Genomic DNA, 20235 nt, shown 5'->3' with positions numbered 1-20235 from the left:
TAAGTCAGAACACTGAACTGGAACTCCAACAAAACCGAGAGGAAATTACCTTTATCAAAAATCCGGTAAAATGAGCAACGAAGCGGAAGCAAGTGGCAGTTAAACGATTTGTCGGCGTATTAATAAAACGATTAAAGGAAGCTCTCGGTGGTAATCTGAGAGCGACGCGGCGCGCGGCAGATGGCCACAATTCCCAAACTTTGATGACGACGCCGGCATCCGCAGACAGAACCAACGATTTGTAGACTTTTGTTGGCGACTACTTGGGTACATTTAAAAGGAACAACTTGCAGGGACGCCTTTTAATTTTCCTTAATCAAACTTAAACCGCTACTCGGCAACTAATGCCCACCTGCTATAATAAAGGCAGCGCTCCTAATTTGTCTCCAGGCGGTAGCTAATGATAGGCTGATGTTCGTCGACGTCAATCGGTGTCCGTCGTTTGATGACTCGTCAAAATTGCTTCCTGTGTTGTTAAGTGCAGGAAATTGTGACTCCTCCATCGGCACACCTACCGAACGTTAACTGCTTTTACTCTTCCCTATACGGATCTATAATCAACTCCGAAATGTAAATATTATTGAGGGGGAAGTTAAACGCACACAATACGTATGAACCTTTCATATAAATGTTTAATGAATATTAATAACATTCAAATAAAAGTTAACTTAAAGCTTCTAAATAGTAGTTTCCAAAATCCCTCAATAAAACGAAACGTTTAATTTTTATCTCAGCATGTAAAACTGTCCCTTCAGTATGTGGAAGGATAAATCCCCGCCAAACGGTAAATGGTGCTTGAGGCAATATCTCGGCAACAGCAGCTGTGAAGTAATGGCGCCGACACTTTACGCGATGCGATTACGACCACCTAAACATTCATTACAAGTAATGTCCGTCATTTATCTGTCCTAATCACTGTGTGAGCGCTCGCCCCGTGTCTGTGCCCATGCGATTATTTTTAAAATAGCTAACGTAAACAAACTAACTAAATGCCCACTCACCCTACTTTACATTGGCAAGGATAATAATGAACGCGAATAAAAACTAATACATTTACAAAGGCCGGGTGTTGAACTACGTCGAGGGCTCCCCATAAGCCTAGCAGGTGAACCCCGCTAAATGTTTCACGGTTTAATCAAGCCCCTGCTATCAGGCAAGACAAATAGTTAGCTCATCTGCATCTATACGAGCCGGAGCTGCGGCAACCAACAAAGCATCGATATTTTACGTTAACTTCCTTACGAGGATAATAAATGTATCGACGCGAAGGTTTCACGGAATCACTTACCAACAAGATACAAATTAAATAGTATTTTGTAAAGTCAAAAGTATTGGCAACGGACTTATAAGCAAAGCAGGGGTCGGTCAGCCAGTGCTCAATCGCGCTAATGGCAAGAACCGCAAGCGCAGTCCCCGAGGACATACTAACTAAATATGTAATGGTTATTCGAAGCGGTCTCGCTACACTTAGACCCACTTCAAATTGACCAGATAAAGTTACGTGCATGTTTCAAATACAATTCACACACTCGGTTCACTATTTCTTATTTACATCAAGTAGGTAGATACATGAAGGTTTGTTTGTCGTTTGTCTCGTCAATACAGCTATACAGACAGAGCGTCACTAATCTAAACGCCCCACCCATGAGTTCAAAAGAATTTCGAGAAAGTGCGAGTGCAGTAAAACAACTTTTGAGCCTTATTTTCTCGTTCCGAAATTGCAGTGGGTTTAAGCGAGATTTCATTTGTATGGAAGCCGGTATAATCTGGAATAATACCGCAGTAGCGGCGCGGGCCTTCAAAGACGCCACTCGTCCGCGCGCCGGTTGCCGCCTGTAATGAGTTTTTTTAAATGCGCAACACATTCATGCACCATGTCGAGTTTCACTGGATTTAATGTAGTGCAAGTGCAGTTTACACAGCCGTATGATTTTAGAATGAAGTCCTTTAATAAACGGATAACTTCCCGGCGGCTTTTATCCTAGTTTTTATAATAATTGCGTTTTATTTTTATTAATAACGTTTATCTTTCAAGAATGAACCATAACAGCCGTCCGCTCGTCTGGTGTGCGGAATGAAATCCAGCTGAAGCCGTCTTGATTACTGCGACCCGGGCGCCGCTCGACGGTTCAGAATTGGACGGATTATGAGGAATTTAAAGAGCGATGACAATTTGAATATGAACAAGAAAAGTATCCTCTAAAATTAGATTAATTTTCCCCTTTTTGTGACACAAAAGGTCTTGCATTTTCAACTAAAAAGATACTTTAGAGCGTCTGGTAAACTCGTTCACAGAAAACACACTGATTAGAATTTCTTTGTTGTACGAATGACAGCAAAATGTAACGGTTTCACGTGAACCCTTATGATATTTTTCCATTTCTTTATATTACGAATTATTCTACGTTTTGGCAGAGAAATACAACAAATGAATGTTCTCAGTATTGTTATAATGACGTTTTTAGATGTATGATGAAGAGACGTTAGTATCTAATATGTTGGGACTTGGGGTAACGAGTATGACTGAGGTGCGGAGTACTGCAAGGGGTCCGAGGTCGCGTGGTGGGGTGGCGCTGTACCCTGAGCGAGCGGAAGGAAAGCGGTGCTAATTACTTGCGTCGCCCGGAGCGCAGCCAGAGCTCGCATCCTCTTGCGAGACACACTGAAAGCAGAGGAAGTCTACCTACTACTCATAACGCATAACGCAAGTCATACCGACTATACATACATACATACTTGCATAATTCGCATGTTCTAACATTAATTATAATTAACTCGGCTTCTTTAGTTCGTAACAATTTATATATGGCATGAGCCTTTTAATCATATATATCACACAGTGAGAAGCTCAAAACGTTAATCGACCGTAAAATACCAATACCTCCTAACTGACAAATGTCCAAAATTTAAACAAATTGAAAAATGTTTCATTTCTTGAGTTTTCATACATAAGTTAACTATTCCGATTAATTAAAAAAAACTCTTTGTGTAATCCACAAATTGTTGTTTCGGGTCTGGGTGTCACAGTTAGGTTATTAGTATTGGTACTCCGCCGTCGTCTTTACGTCTGGATTAAAAAGGCAAAATAAAATAAAGTAAATAATACCAAAGGTCTTATTAAAAAATCCTAAGTGTAAGCTATGGCTATAGATAATTAACTTGGGCTTCAAAAGGCATCTCAATATATATTTTTTCTACTTCACATTTACGAAATACATTGTAAGGCACCCCAGTCACACTGTGTTACATCGTACAAAGACGTAGGTACGTAATTCCAGCAATACTAAATTGATGTTAAATCGCTTTTTGTTTGCGCATTCAATCCCAGAGCAATTTCTCAGTTAGAAAAACAATCTACAGTCGCTGTCTTTTATGTTTCAGGGGAAATAATTTAAAAATAATGTGTGTTCATTCGTTTTTATTTTAACTCGTAATGTAGGAGAAATCTAATACATATTTTAAAAAGATTTGTAAACACGTAAAAAAGTAATAAAAGTAAATTGACTACAGAATTAATAGTAGGAGAGCCTATTCAAAAACAAAGTACAGACACAGCTACTATTGACCACGTAGTAAACTTACAAAAAAAAGCAAGCAAGGAGTTTAAAAAATTAACATTCCTAATTTCGTAGCACTGCTACGAAAGTCTACGACGTTGCTACGGAGTACTCGTAAATAGTTGACCCTGATGGGTCTACGATCGCGTAGTATTTGAGAAGCGGTGCGAGGCGCGAGGGAAGCCATTCATAATATTGTAATAACGGCTTCCAGCAGCAGTTATTCCGTGCTTAAACGTTTTACTGCGGTCATTATCTACCCGCTGAAAGGATATGCAAGCGATAAATTGTAGAGTAACCTACTCGTACACGCGTATCTGTGGTTCCCCACTATCTTGCATCTAATCGCGATCGCGCATTTACTACGGAACGTATAATCCTATAATTGATGATTCATAGAAACATGAATGAAATATACGAATCCTTTGCACATACAAAAGATATAAAATCCTTATACAACATGCAATATCAATTTCTTCTCCACAATAAACAAGCCAATATCAACACGATACCATTCGTATTGGCAATGTATTTTTAAATCGTATCATATTTCTCGTATCTTTGTACTAAAATAGATATCTCAATGGCGCATAAAGGGAACGCGCCTTTCCTTTAGCAATAAAGAGACCATTTAATCGAAGCTTATCTGGCCGGAAGCATTCATTAGATGATTGCACCATTACTAGTGGACCTCCGACTGACTCCGCCTTGCGCCACCCTTATTTATTACTGAGATATCAAAATACTTGATACACGTATGACGTACTTCTAGCTCTATTTTTAAAAGCAAAAAGTGATAACTTATTCCATTTTTCAGTGAAAATTTTTCAATATAAAATCACTTCCTTCTACTTCATCTATAACACAGTGAAATTTAGAAAAACAAAACAAAAAGGTGTTTCTCACCTTCAAAATAACATTTGTATCCCCAAAGAAACTGAGCTAATCAAATTACTGTAAGGAGCTAATGAACCGGAAATATTAGCTAAAGAGTTCTCACTCCGGTATCGAACCTAAATCAACAGGGAAGCCGGTCCGTGTACACTCAAATAGGAGTAGATAGAGAACAAATAATAAGATGTTAGGAGGACCCCTAAGTCCGGGCCCCATTGTGTACAGTCTCGGAAAATATTGTCCTACACCCCATACTTGTGTTGATGTTTTTATTACTAACTTACAGTTGTACCATGATTTTGTATTGCAATGTTTAATAATGGGTATGTAAAAGACGTTTTTTTTTTACTTAAAATAAATTAAAATTATAATGCATTTATTTCGGACAACAGGTTGGTTAATACTATAACTTATATCTTTTATTACAATAGCTTATATCTAGTGTTAGTAGCGTATTAAGTGACAAATTATTTTAATAGGTTACTGCGACTATTCTATTAGGGTCGGTAACCAGCAAGCAGGCTTGCTGTCAACCTTTGATGATCTTATTGCAATCTCCTTGCTGTTTGCAAAGTGTAAAGATTGTGACAATCGCCCCTCTCTTAAGAGAAATTCCTTTGTTGAACAGTGGAGACTGATGATGATGAACTATTTAGATACCATTATTTTTATTTATTAGGATTTCAAGGAGACATTAAACTTGCTTTCCATTGGCATCGAATTTATTATTTTACTGTAAATATAAAAGAAAAAACAACTAATAGGACTATACGCTACTGTATATTACTACGCATTTTAAATAAACTTTATCATGCTACTGCATAAAAATACTTTTGCATCATACAAAATATTTACATTAAATAAACTCTGCCCTATTTTATATGAAATGTAAATAATATTATTCCCGTTTTAATTGGGGCTACCATTTAGTTAGGACTCTCTTACTACTTAGATCCCTACTTCACTAGAATGGTCACACACACATTCACATATCTATAAATAGGAACAGGGTGGACCATGCTTGCATGTCTAGTGGCTTCTAAAAGTAGACGTTTATTATGAGACTAAATTCGAGTGTTGGATTAAGCGAATAGTCTAGCCAAATGCATACGCGGCATAAAAAGTTAAAGCACAATAAAGGTTTTTGATAACTTTTATCTAATAAGATATAAAAATAAATAACGTTTATATAAATCACTCCATCATCATAAATCATTTGCAGTCCATGGTAAGATCAAGCAGATGATAATTGTATTGCAAAATTGTTAAAATAGAGTACACATTTTTGGCAAAGTTATTGGCGCTAATTAGTACCTGATACCACTAGTGAAGTGAATATAAAATTCATTTGAAGTTAAAAGTACTACACTTTATTAATGAACCACGTGACCTCCGCTAACAATGGCGGCAATAATGGTGTCTATTATCATTGTGCAAAAATCGATAGCTCGAACAAAAATAGCATCAACGTAAAATCGCAGCAATATGAGGTAAGCAGTTCAAAAGTGGTGCATAGCAGAGCGAGCGGAGCGGAGCGGCCACCGCGCGCCGGCAGGTGGCTTAAATTACCGCATTTGTTACACGTTTACACGAAACTGTATCAATATTTCATGCGGATTTACACCAGCTATCGCGATGCTTTGCATTTTGCTATCCTTAAAATATCTACGCAGCTTTTGATTGCAAAGTGAGCAATAAACACACCCCGGTTTAATTTATCGCGGTTGAAACTTCGCGATTTGCCAACCACATCCAAGTAATACGATCTCATAGTCAACTATTATTTCAATAAGACAGCGCGCTGAATCCCTACAATGACAACTCACTCAAATGTAAACGCGAACTATTTCCATAAGAAAGGCATTGCGAAAGTTTTTCAATTTTCAAGTGACGCAGGTATGATGGAGAACTTTGGCTTCGGACGCAACGCCGCCGCACCGCCGCCGCGCCGCCGCCGCCTCACCGACACCGCAGCCTCACCGCTCACCGCTCACCGCCGACGCTACTACCCAATTCAAGGCCGATATTGTTCTACATGAACAGCTACCTACTATTCATAGATTTAACGACATGTTGATTAATTGAATAACTTTATTAATGAAACATAATAACAATTACATTAACATAATTATGAAAAATAAAAATAAATGAAGCATAATATTTACTAAATTAATCTACTAAAATTTACTAAATAAATCTACAATCTACATGAAATAAAAACTTAAAAATAAATAAATATGTACAACGTATGGATTAAGTAAGTTATAACCTATTAAAATAGAAAAAAAATATTTATTTTCCTAATTTATCAAACTGATGTCTGAAGCTTTGAATTAATTAAGTTTGCAAATATTTACATGTAGAAACTAAATTAGCAAATATATCTTAAACATTTAAATTGATCAATAAAAATTAAAATGATCCGGTAGAACATTGGAAACAAGAAGCTCTAAAATAAGGTAGAATTACACGATGGTTCGCCTTTTAAATATTTTTTCTTCTTTCTAACTGTGTCGTGAGCGCACTTTTATTTAAATTGATAATAGCTTGTAGGTCCGGGGTCTCGGGAGCGGCGACATTATGCAGCATCACGCGGGGATCACGGGGATTGTTTCCTAAAACAGGATCGAGTGGGAGCGGGGCCTGAATTAAGCGGCTCGGAAACAAATCGTACTTGCTGCTCTCTTTTTCAAACATCTCACTAACAAACATTGAAAAACTGAGCACTTTTTAGAACGTTCAACGCAACTATGAATGAATTATACTAACTATACTCTGCGATGTCTATAAAACAATATCAAATCATGAAACCAACACATACACACAGGTACTTCGTATTCTTTATCAAAAAACAATCTGGGAACTTCACTAACATTTTCCTTTTCTCTTATACTTATCTAAAAAATGCCGGCGTGGGTGTCCCTCGGGGCTGACATTTATCAGCTCAATAAAACTTCCATGAAAACATTCAGTGACATCCAATATGATTTCATCGCTGTTTTCAAAAATCCCCAAAAAAAGGACATGAAATATTCCGGATTATTATTCGCTCGCTACTTTGTTATGGACACGTAAACTTTTATGTCGAACCTAAGCAGTATTTGAATTCTCTTTTATATTGGAAGGCAGACAGTGGTGTGTGACGGTCGTGATCGTAAAAGTAAATATACCTACATAAAGTTTTGACTATCAAAATGTGTTTACGAATTCTTTATTCCAAACGTTTGCTTTGACCAGTTGTTTGAAACAAAACAAATATTACACGCTGCTCAGTTATAAGATGCTCATAGCTCTTCTAAACTCTGCATATCGCAAACTTTACGTTTGGAACAAGGAAACGAATGAATAATTAACAAGCATCTAAACACGACACGACACACAAACCGATGAGCCAGCCCTGCCATATTCCAAATTCAATAGTCATATCTCAAGAACGTTAGACCGGCGGCGGCGGTGCGCGGCGCGGTACGAGGAAGGTATCACAGAGGTAATTACTGTTGTCAGGGTCGTGTCCGCTTTAATTATTTACAGGTTTATATGAACGTGTCAGTTAATGACACGTTAACGTTAACTAGACTTGGTAATAGAGAGGAGCCCAGCTGTATCCAGAGCGTTGTCGAGTTATGTCCCGCGCGAGACAGGCGCCCGATTAAAAATGCAACACTTCAAAACGAGCTGGATTCGGCAGCGGCGTCGCTCGCGCATGCCAGTGTTGTTATGACGCTGGAGCAGACAGCTCGCTCACACGCCCTCTACTTGTGTACGTGTGTTGTGTTGATGCAGTTGTTGTGTCGTGTGACGGCTCCAAATGTGATGCTCATAATTACAACGTCCGAACTGAGGTAAATCTGAAAAGTGCATTAAAACCACAGTGTAAATCCGTGTAGACGTTGAATCTTGTCACTGGAAATGTGACACAAAAGCCAATTTGCTTAGTTTACAAATTCTGCCGTTGACGTGGGATAAAGCGCGCCATTTATTTTTAAACCATCGGCGTCAGATCGATCGCCGTGCTGGTACCTACTGACATTCATAAAACAGAAACGCGGCCAGCTAGAGACAGGAACGCTGCAAACGTCGGTATTTTATTTACGTGGAGAGCACAGCGATACTCGTTCCGCTTCTATTTTCGCACTATATCGTTTATTATGAGGGCCGACGGCGACGGCGGCATGGGCGCACTGAGGGCGAGCGCCGAGCGCCGGGCGCGAGTCGAGCGCAGGCCACTCCACTGCCTGATATTATATTCTGGAGCACGCCGCCTCACCTCGCTTCGCGCCAGATATTTCGAGTGCTGCTTCCACCACCTATGAATTTACCTAGTCTCAGTCACAGCACACGCCCGGTGCAGCCGGCCGCATCGCTCAATTAATATAAACGATATTGTTTGCTTTGAGACTGCTCGTATTTGGAAATATTGCAGTTTAGCGTACACAGTTACGTTTGGGAAAGTTATGGTTTTAATGGCCCGACAGCAAATGAAATAGTGAAAAGTTAACGTTAAAATAAAGTTCATTAGCTGTGTGCTTCATGTGTTTAATTAAGTGCGTAAAACACAGCTATCATACAATTTGCATACTCGATGCCAGGCGTTAACCACAGCGGTCGACGAGACTACGGTATGTCTGACTACGCGCAATGTTTTTATTTTACACAATCCCAAATAGCTATTAATTTAACGAGTTCGTTTATAAATAATTTGTAACTTTATTTTACCCGATGAACCAAAAGTAAGTGAACATTTGGAAACAGGTTAATTACTTTTCATGTATGATTTACACTGTAGCAGGTGCACCTAGATTTAATATATCCGCTATGCAAGTGACAAATAATGTTAGCTACATAATTAGACAAGGCTTTGTTTAATCCTTAGTTCTAACTTTTAAGATCACTATAACAAACCCTATGCCTAAGACACAAGTGTGGTAAACCTCAGATATAAAGGAATGAACATTCTCAACTAGAGTGGGCCATTGTACGGTGAAAAGCTTGTAAAGACAAGCTATGACATGACATAGATCTAGGAACGCACTAGACTAACCACGGGATATAAGAAATGACTATGACACATATATATAATACAGAAACACAAATACATACAAATAATATTGAATAGATAGGGTGAAACGTCCCATCAAGGACATCTTTGTTTAAACTTCTTTACGCCAAATTATTATTATTATGTAGTCGTACATATACGCATACGCATTTGTTTGTTTTAAAAGTAATCGAACATATTTTCATAATATTGAAATATTTTAATAAATGCTAACTAAATATGATACGTATAATATACTTATCAAGTACCATCATCTGAAATTAGGATATTCTAATACAGGACAACCATTACTCTAGGCCTGTACATTATTTACAGCCACAAAGCTATATTTACATATTACTCAAGCAATATAAGAATAGATTCATCACATCAAAATTAAAAACATTGAAAATATTCATAAAATTTTAACTAATAAAATTCATCTACTACAAGAATCTATTAGTGCTAAAGCACACTTTATTTCTTAATTAAATTAATACATAATATTACATCAAAGAAATTCCTGTATAAACTTCAAAGAAACGAGAAATACTAGAGGGCATAACATAGTAATAACGTCTGCAGTTTAATTTTAGTTTAGTTTGCACAACAGAGTAAAAATTTAAAATCAAATTATAATGTTCAGTCATCAAAAATGTAGCACTGGAGTGCATTTCTTGGTTTTAGTCTATCATAATTATTCTCTGAACGCATTTGTTAGTTCATTTTAAACTAAAAATGTAAATGGGTCAGACAGGCGGGGTTGCAAGCATAATCAATTCATCTGACTATACAACAGTATACATACATATGTATATTATATCCGCGGATTTATGAAGTTGTTGTTTCCTTATTTTAAGTAAGAATTGTACGGACTGCAGCTTCTTAAGAACTTAATAAGTTAACAGTTGCAGTCTGTATTGATTCTTTAGTTTTAGTAGACAACGAGATTCCAAGTTCATTGTATAAGAATACACAAAGCTGAATGTAGAGATAAACAGGCAGATTGATCAATCAAATTGTAATTAAGTGAAAGTGACATTGTTTGTCTTTGTTTCACATTACCACAGAGTGATTTTTTATATCTGGTGACAATTAGAAGGAGGTTTGCTTTTTTTTTGAGGTGGAAAATCGTCCTATGACTTCTACCGCCTTGGGTGAGGCGAAAGGGACTATCAGCTGTTACTGACTAAAAACCACCAGGTTTTTACTCCTGCTTTTTGAGCCGGAGCCCCGGTAATCCGCTAAGCAGTCCGCAGAGTCCGGTTGGGCTAGAAGAACTAGTCTATAATATATAACCATGAAGACAAAATATTTAGATAGAAATAAAGTTTCCTATTTCTTCAAATTTTCACTATCGATATCTATACTTTTTAAACTGACCGTACAAAGATTATACGAATAAATACTGCTGTCAATTCAAATTGGTAAACTTACTGCCATCAATTAATTACTATAAACAGTAACATAATACTAAATAAACTGGATTAAACAGAATACTTACTTAAATAATAAGAAATGAAAATAAATAACTATGTACCATAAAGACTACTTTTTTCCTTTGAACGCACAGACAAAGCTAAAGGTAAGTAGAACAGTAGAATAGTCCAGTTGCAGACAATTGGTACTTAGGTATTTTTTCTACTAGTCTTAGTTTTTATTTTACCTTCGGAAACACATCTTTAACTAATGATATTAATTTTACAAACCTTCAGACAATATGGATGATGACGGGATATGAAAAATTAACAGGTACTGAAAAAATATTAGACACGTATTTTTGTATTTTTTTTTTATTTTATCATGTAAGATAACAATACTGAATCAAAGTTTAGAAGTAGGAGCAAATATGTCATTTCTACTTATAAAATCTACATAGAAGTGAAGTCACGCTATATTTCAAATCGACATATCTTCGAAAGTATTTGTTTCGTTAGAAAATAAAAAATATGTGTCTAATATTTTAAAATAATCTACAAGACGGACATTAAAATAAAAATTAGTAATCTACCGTATTCCCTAACAACACAACACATGAATATCTCAACTCTCAATAAACTCCGCACTTAGATAATAAAGCTAAAATGAAGATTCAGTTTCATAATCACCTCTGAACCACATTCCGTATCGAACAGACAGCTGACCTCGAGCACTTCGGGCATAGCTTATAAATTATAAACGGGGCAGAGAAACCATTTGATGCAAGTGGACCGGAACTGTTCTTTGGAAAGATTCCCAGCTAATATAAACTCGAATCGAACGAAATATATCTAGTATAGGTACTCTTTGTACCTTTGTCATGTTACTGCAAGCATGTCTTAGAATATTTTTGTCTCTTTTCTTCTGAGTAAGTTGTGGGTGCGTTTACAAATACTTTAAAATGCACATCACTTCGGGATCCGGGTCAAAATTTTGTAGACCATATAACTATTTAGTCAACCGTACAATTAATGATTACAAACTTAAATAGAGTCAAGGATCTCGCAAGTAAAGCATTTTTCATTTTTCCTAATAGTAGCAGGGAGTTTTGAATTTCAAATGCCAAATGATAATAATAGATTACTCCATATTGTTTACTTTATAAACGGACAAAAAGTAGACAGCAAGAATGTACACCATTAATTTATAGTAGAGTTGTTTAACACAGCGTATTGATGTTCTATTCATAGTCAAGATCAAGACCGATTCACAAATTATAATACGAAGTACGTAGATACCGTTTCAAAACTCGCTTGTTTACGCTGACCTGAATACTTCTATTGATTTATAGTTTTACTAAAAATATATTTTATGAATATCACAGAGATACCGTAAGAATATTTCTTTAAACAATGCATAACATCACGTCATTAATCATTAACACTCTCTTTTGTCCAGTTCTACGAAAGTTAAAAATAAATATATGTAAGTAAAAATATTGGGTGTATTCTTGAGTGAGAACTTCGTGTTATTGCTGGCAAATACATAATACTTAATCTATAATAGTCCAGTCAAATAAGGTTAAATTAGGTAAGAATCATAGGAATCGAGTTTCGTGTAATTTTGTATAAATGTATCACCTTATTAAAATATTTTATTTGTTGCAAACAAATTTTGTAGATCATACAACCACTTAGCCAAGCGTGCAATTAATGATTACAAACTCAAGTAGAGTTATGGGTCTCGACTTTAATTCCCAAGATAACTATTTTTCATTTTTTGTAATAATAGCAGGGTTGGTTAATGACTGCACGGTTGGCGCGGTGGCTGGGCAACTGGCTGCCGTGCAACGGGTAGCGGGTTCGATTCCCGCACGGAGCAACTCTTTGTGTGATCCACAAATTGTTGTTTCGGGTCTGGATGTCATGTGCATGTGAAATTGTATGTTTGTTAACGCACCCACGACACAGGAGAAAATCATAATGGGGCAAAGTTTTTAAGTGAGTAAAAAAAAACAAAATATATGGTAGTTTTTAATTTCGAATGGCAAAACATGATAATAATAAATTTCCCCAAATTGGAAATTTGGCGTTTATAAATTGACAAAAAGTAGACGCTGTCGTCACTATGTACCTACACCGTGAATTCATAGTAGAGTATTGGTGTTCTATTCATAGTCAAGATCAAGACCGATTCACAAATGATAGTACGAAGTACCTACACACCGCTTCTAAAACTCGCTTGTTTACGCTGACCTGAATACTTCTATTGATTTATAGTTTTATCATAATTAGGAATTGATTAAATGAATTGAGAAAGTGGAAAATTAGGTGTGTTTTTATTAAAAATGTATCTAAAAATATATTGTATGAATATCGCACAGATACTGTACGAATATTTCTTTAAACAATGCATAACATCGATATCATTAATCATTGACAATCTCTTTTGTCCTGTTGATACATAAGGTAAAAATAAATATATCTTTTATCAGTAAAAATATTGGATGTATTCTTGAGTGAGAACTTCGTGTTATTGCTGGCAAATACATAATACTTAATCTAAAAAAAGCAATATAGTATACGTCTCCAGTATTGAACTAGAGACCTCTTCGCAGCACTCAACTAACGATGCAACTGAATACATAGAAATCGAGTTACGTGATCTTTAACAAATAACCTTATTAAAATATTTTATTTGTAGCAAACAAATAAAGTGTTTACTTACGCAAGTAAATACGAAAATACATCTGTCACTGTAAATTATATTAATTACCCATCGGTCACGATACAAATAAAATTAATTATATCTACGTTAATTTAAATTTAAAGCCTTTTGTATTAAAATGCACACTATATTACTATTGTTGTTTTGCCCTGTTGGTTTAAGACGCCCGCTTCTTCAAGTGACTTTTTCCGAGTTATATGTACTTTCTAAGATTATTTAGACACCACTGACAAACGATAAGGAAAACAACGTGAGAAAACCTGGGCTTATAATTTCTAATTATACGTTTGAAATCGCCAACCCACATTGAACAAGCGTGGTGATTAATGCTCAAACCTTCTCCCTGTGAGAAGAGACCTTTGGACAGTAGTGGCCACTTGTAGGCTATTTATTGATATAACGACGTTAGGTAAATATTAAAATGTACTTATTTTACATTCATGTTTAATTTTAAACCCAATTCAAATAATACAAAAGATGAAAGTTTAAAAGTGTTAAGATTTAAAATGAGACAAATAAGATGAACATTTTACACATCTAATCTGTATCACAATGTACGAAAGAGGTTTAATATAACCAGAGAGCATGGAACTCTACTAAAAATACGTACCTACATATGTATGTCTGGCACTTTAATTGACTCGATACTTTTACTCTATTTTGTATGTGACTGTACCTACATGTCTTATTTTATTCTGGTAACTACATTGAAATGAACAAACACATAACGTCGCGTATTTTAATAGAAAGTTTGCTGTTATGCTATACCTGAACTAAGAATAGAAACTGAGACCCCTTGCTTGATAATCGAATGTGAATGAATAAAACCCGTTACTTAGGTTTTATTATAGCTTTTTTTGTTTTAAATTCTGCAGACATCTTGAACAAACATCTTCACAATCTAGTAAATGAACTGTGTAGATTTCAGTGCACAGTTAATAACAACATTCGGCCTACTTAATGGATGTTTTTCGAAAAGCTCCAGTGTTATACTCATTAGTGGGTGCTCGTTGTGCGCCGTTCATTAGTACTGTGCGCTTTATCTGCAACTTTTGTCTCGCTCCTACCTTGTTTTTCATTCAATTACAAGCCAACTAATTGAAAAATCACGCTGTAGAGAATGTATTGTAAATGGGACAGGCAAACGCTACATACAGGCACACACACTCACTTCGCCACCAGAGATGTATGAGCTTGAGTTGATGTACAAGTTACATGTACGTAGGTATTGCAACTGCATCTGGAGATTAGTGAGGGATAATTGACTAGTTAGTATTAATGAGAAACCTTATTTGGCAGCGATAATTATTCATCACAATCCTAATTAAGTTTGTTAATGAAAACAAAGGCCAAAATCTGCAAGGTTTCAAGTTTTACACAGAAGTTTGGAATTATTGATGTTATTTTACAAGTTCAGTATTGTCGTAAAACAAAGCCGGGGTGCAGGTGGCAATCCGGGGCCCCTGGGCCCAACACTTGCATAAGTCCTACATGACATATCGATTTTAGACGTCTCCTGGTGTGGTTTGTACTAAAACAGCTATAAAATCTCCAATAAATACTGCGATATTCTCGGATTTTTGCAGCAGATAGAGAATTTTATACTACAAAACAAATGTGTACTATTATTATATCTTGCACTTCAATTCTCTAGAACGATGACGCACGCCTGTCAACTAACACATCTAGGCTTTTAACCTTAATACTAATGTACCAAAATACCACGTAATGAAAACTAGACTTACGAAACGGAACTTTGATCAAATCAAGAAATTAAATAAGATCAACGGAATAGTTGAAATTGCATATAAAAATAAGTACTTTTCAAATGTATAACAACCAGCTTTCACTAATTGCTCCAAAAACATTGTTACAGATTCATAGAAGATTCTAAGAAAGAAGACCGAGGAACAAAAACATGAGTGTAGAGGATACTGGCACGAATGTCATTCACGGGTGGGGTTGCACTCCTACTGGTGACCATCCACCAGCAACTGCCACTTCTGAGAACAACTCCTCAAAAGGCTGCCTTCCCTCAACTTTCACGAAGGGCTGGAGAAGAACCACCTTGTACAGCATACTGATCTTCTTAATGCTACTCATATTCCTTAATATTGGTCTTACGTTGTGGATTATTGGCGCTTTAAAACTGACTATGGTGAGGTTCAAAGTTATATTTTGAAAGTTTAATCTAATAGACGCTCTTCAGCTAAAATTTAGGACGTCTTTTGAGTAAAATGACAACGAATGAATAAAGTGACGATAACCGTGTTAAAGCTATTTATTTTTTATACAATAAACTTGAACAGAAAATCAAGAAATATATGTATTTTCGTGAACATAAATGATTATCGAACAATTTTCCATTTCAGAATGGTGTTGGTCCCATAAGAATAGTGAGAGGTGGCATCCATGTGGACGGTCAGACTTGGGTGCTGGATAACCTGGTGGCTTCCACCATCACCTCACAAACGGCGCAACCCATCTCCATCCATTCACATCGCAACTTCACCGTGCTGGTTGCTGAGCCGGACCAACCGAATTATTCGAAGCTGTTTATCAGTAAGTACATTCATATATTTAATTTTAAGAATATACAAGCTTCTTACTCTTTTTGGGTGTATTACACAAAGAATAATAATGTTACAAGGGTCGTACTATGTGGTACCTTTCTGCCTACCTTTATGAGAAAAAGGCGTCAATAATATCAATTAAACAATAATATGACATTTACAAAAGGGTCTAAAATATTCGTTGCCAGAACTACGTCCACTACGAAACTAAATTGTCGTAGGTGACGTAGCGGTTCTCATTCTTAGTCGAAGCTTCTGCATTAAAATCAAGAGTTGTTTGTCAACAATTTAAACAGAGTTATTTCCGATTTTCAGAGCGTGATAACCTTGAGTTCAGCGGTCGTGCATTGCACGTGAATGATGCACGAGGCAGCCCCGTGTTCTCTGCGTCGCGGGACGAAGTGCGGATATTCTCTGATTCACTGGCTGTTGATGGACCTGGCGGGGTCAATGTCAAGACTGCTATCCAAGTACCTGTAGTACGAGCACCACCGGCCTTCGACTTGCAGTAGGTTCAATGACCTTTAATGTACTGACACTAGCTGCCCCAAACTTTTTTTGTCTAATCCTTTTTTATATTTTTTAGTCTGGAATCCCTGACAAGACGTTTGGACTTAAGGGCACCAGAAAACATATTCATTGATAGCAGAGCTGGAAATATACAAATAACTTCACATGGGAACATCAAATTAGATTCCGTCGTCGGTAACGTAAGTTAAATCAATTCGATAGATGATTAATAAAAAATATTTCATAATTTTAATAAAGACGTATGATTTCAGATAAAACTCAATGCTCAAAATATAGTGATCAATAATTTAAAAGAAGCTGTTAGGACTGACAAGCCTAATAAAAATATAAGGGGCATGAAAGTATACCAGTTGTGTGCGTGTGCAACGGGGAAACTATTCCTGGCGGCCCCGGACGCGCCATGCGTCGCGCGCGATGACGACACCGAGCTCTGCCGATGATGCCCGAAGATAGCCGAGTGTATAGTGATAGTGATGCACCTCATAGCCAAACAGACCATAGTGCCAAACTAGCCTAAGTGATAAGTAAGTAGGTGAAATTATAAAAAAATATTCCATAAATATTTTACTAACAAATGTTAGTTAAATTAAATCTACACAGTATTGTTAAATGTTATATATTTTAAAATGAAATTGGTAAATAGAAAAGATTTTTACATTTTGCACATTGGAATTTATAAAATCGTAAATTGAAAAAACTTAAAGCATTTATGTGATGTATTTAAATATAAGTAGGTAGTATAACGTACCATGCCTAGTATTAATAGCACTTTTAGTCAATTACGTAATTGATAAAATGAATGCATTTTACCAGCTCTTATGATTAGCGCCTTATGCCTTGTAATAGAAGTACTGAAGAGTCATACAAGTAAGATATAAGTAACAAACATTACGTAAACAATTGTAGTACAACAATAGAGGGTAATGGGTTCATTTACGTTATGCATTGTGAACAAAACTGGGATGTAGTTGCTTTTAGCGACTAAAACAAAAGTCGACACATCTCACTCACTGTCCCGAGTCTCTTGTATTTATGTTTGCTTATATTATAAAGGTTAATTTACTTTCCTTTGTCAATGTAGTTTTATTTTTGAGTGTAGTGATCTCATGTTCATATTTAAACCAAACAAACTTTTACATTATTTGTTCCGAGGTCGGAAATCGACAGTAAAAGTAAAGACGATTCGAACGCATAATATGTATCAGAAATTGCCCCAGGCCATTTTGTTTAATTACGAATTTGGAATTGTTAATAAAATATTGATTTACTGATCTGGTAGTTTAGTTCGTAATTGAAAAATGATTGTATTTTTTTTTTATTAAACCTGTCTTTCATTACATTATATTCAATAATTAATTTAAAAAATGTTCTGGACGGATTATTTAAAGGTATTAATTTATTAAAAACATTTGAGGACAAGGTATTATAAACTTCAATAAATGGAAAGCTTCAAACTTTAAAATTCATAATCTTCATAATCTCATATCTTAACTCAGCAAGAATCGATCTAACTACAAATGACACACCTAGGTACATCTGCAATGCTATAGAGCACATATCTGCTAGATCATAGAGCACAATTCGAAATATCATAAATAAGCTAATTCCGAAATATCTGTTCGGGTTAAAATCCCAAGCGAGTGATTAGAGTGGTACCGCATCGGATCGCGGCGAGTCGCGTGGTTCGCGCGGCAGTGGACGGCAGCACCGTCGCCCACACACCACGCCGCACCGCACCGCGCCGCGTCCTCGGTAATTAGAGCTGCCCGCCGACCACCCTAATTGAAACCGCAACGACAACGTTTTGTTTCTGTCGCTTTTTTCCCCGCGCTGTTAACGAGGGGCAACATTAGGATTGCATCTTTAGAATTTTGCTTACTTGCTACACGTCCTCGATTCAATACTGTGGAGCTTTACTTGTTTGAGTAATTAGCTAACTCCAGCTTGCGGCGGTAGTGCAGCTTTTTTGTTACATTTTTAGAATATTCATGATTTCACGTTCAGAAATAGAGTAAACTTAATTATTAAGAGTAAAGTTTTGGTCTTACTTGGCAATAGGTGTTACAATATGCAAACTACACATTACAACGACACCCAATCAACGACCATGTTCCTGTAATCCGATAAATGCGAAGATCCCGATAATATATTAGATAATTGCAAGTGTTAATGTGCATGTCGATCCTATTTCTATGTAAATGAGATCCTGTGGAAATAATAACGCAACAGTCACAGTGGAAGGGAAGCCATACCGCAAAACGCATTCGTACGCACAGTTTTATTTGTTTACTTTATACTACGCATGACGTGAAGGAGTTGTCAACTGCTACATTTATTTCACGGCACTTTTTTAGTTACGACTCAATAAACAAAAGACAATCGAGTGCAAATATTTGTACACGTTTTGATTTTCGTTCGTTCGTCTAATCTTTTCCACAATAAAATGTAACGCAACATTTGGATTCTCAAAGACTTTTGTGTAAAGCAGTTTTACACAAATTCAATCGTATTTCGGTGATGTAGTGTTGTTAGCATAACCCCAACGAGTCGACTATTACGTTTGTTGTGGAATGTTACAAGTTTCCGTTATCCCTGTTGTTTCATTTGTCGCTAAGGGCACAACTTTCTTTACGACTCTCTGGATACCTTTTAAATGCGCTCCCTACAGCATCACGGCCTACCGTTTTATCAGATCACCTCCCATTACCCACGACATGCACATATGTTTCACAGTTTTTTGTTTTCGTCTTCCTTTTTTATTGGGATTATAAATAAAGATAATATCTATTTGTAATGCTCGGGATCGTTTGTATCCGTTTCATATTCAGTTTTATGTCTCTACTTGAGTTATTTTTTATAACATGGTCGCTGTTGTTGGTTATTTTTATTTTGTTAGATAATTCCCTATTTCTATTTAAACCACATTTTTTTATTTCACATTGCAGACAAAACTGCTATTTTTCAAAACAAGATGGTGTTCCAAAGTCTGCAGCCTAGAGCGTAGAGTTCACTTAGATTATTAACAATGCGGCTGTAACAAAAGCAATTCAAATGACACACTTAAGGAATCTTAAAGAAATTGTTTAGGAATAAGAATCTGGCAGGACGCGGCAAGTTTCGGGTGGAACAGAAAGTGTCCAGCTCCGAGTTCATCGACTTGTCCACATTATGTAGATGAGGCCGCAGGTGCTCGTTATGTGACCAGCCGTACACAGTATAAAAACTTCGACGAACAAAACGACCCTTATACTCACTAGTTGTGGACACAGCGCCCTCTGTCTTTGTCTTGTAAGTAACCATAAGTGCTTGATACACCTGAACTTTCGTGTGGTTATTTTACTATAGATTTCCATTTTTTTACAATTAATTTAATTATTCATATTATGTTTAATAAATAAGAAAGTTTTCAGTTTTTACGCACGTTTTTCTAGCGTTTTATCGAATTTTTTCGTCAAATTTAACTACAAATACAATCATATTATAAACATTATTAATA

General features: G+C 36.3%; 1 protein-coding gene across 2 annotated transcripts; it reads left to right on the top strand.

Annotated features, from left to right (window-relative positions):
• The first annotated feature begins 8135 nt into the window (after positions 1-8135).
• On the top strand, positions 8136-17815 carry LOC118263792 (delta-sarcoglycan). Of its 2 annotated transcripts, none has more exons than XM_035575964.2 (6): positions 8136-8293; positions 15512-15793; positions 16008-16197; positions 16524-16716; positions 16795-16918; positions 16991-17815. In XM_035575964.2, the coding sequence occupies exons 2-6, from the start codon at positions 15554-15556 to the stop codon at positions 17177-17179; spliced, it is 936 nt and encodes a 311-aa protein (XP_035431857.2). In that variant the 5' UTR covers positions 8136-8293; positions 15512-15553; the 3' UTR covers positions 17180-17815. The 2 variants fall into 2 exon arrangements, with proteins under 2 accessions (XP_035431857.2, XP_035431858.2); XM_035575965.2 differs by lacking the exon at positions 8136-8293 and adding an exon at positions 8347-9070.
• Positions 17816-20235: the final 2420 nt, after the last annotated feature.

This window comes from Spodoptera frugiperda, chromosome 27 (genome assembly GCF_023101765.2).
Source record: "Spodoptera frugiperda isolate SF20-4 chromosome 27, AGI-APGP_CSIRO_Sfru_2.0, whole genome shotgun sequence".
Lineage (NCBI taxonomy): Eukaryota > Metazoa > Arthropoda > Insecta > Lepidoptera > Noctuidae > Spodoptera > Spodoptera frugiperda.
The sequence above is the reverse complement of the archived record's forward strand: the minus strand, read 5'-3'. Positions and strand labels throughout refer to the sequence as shown.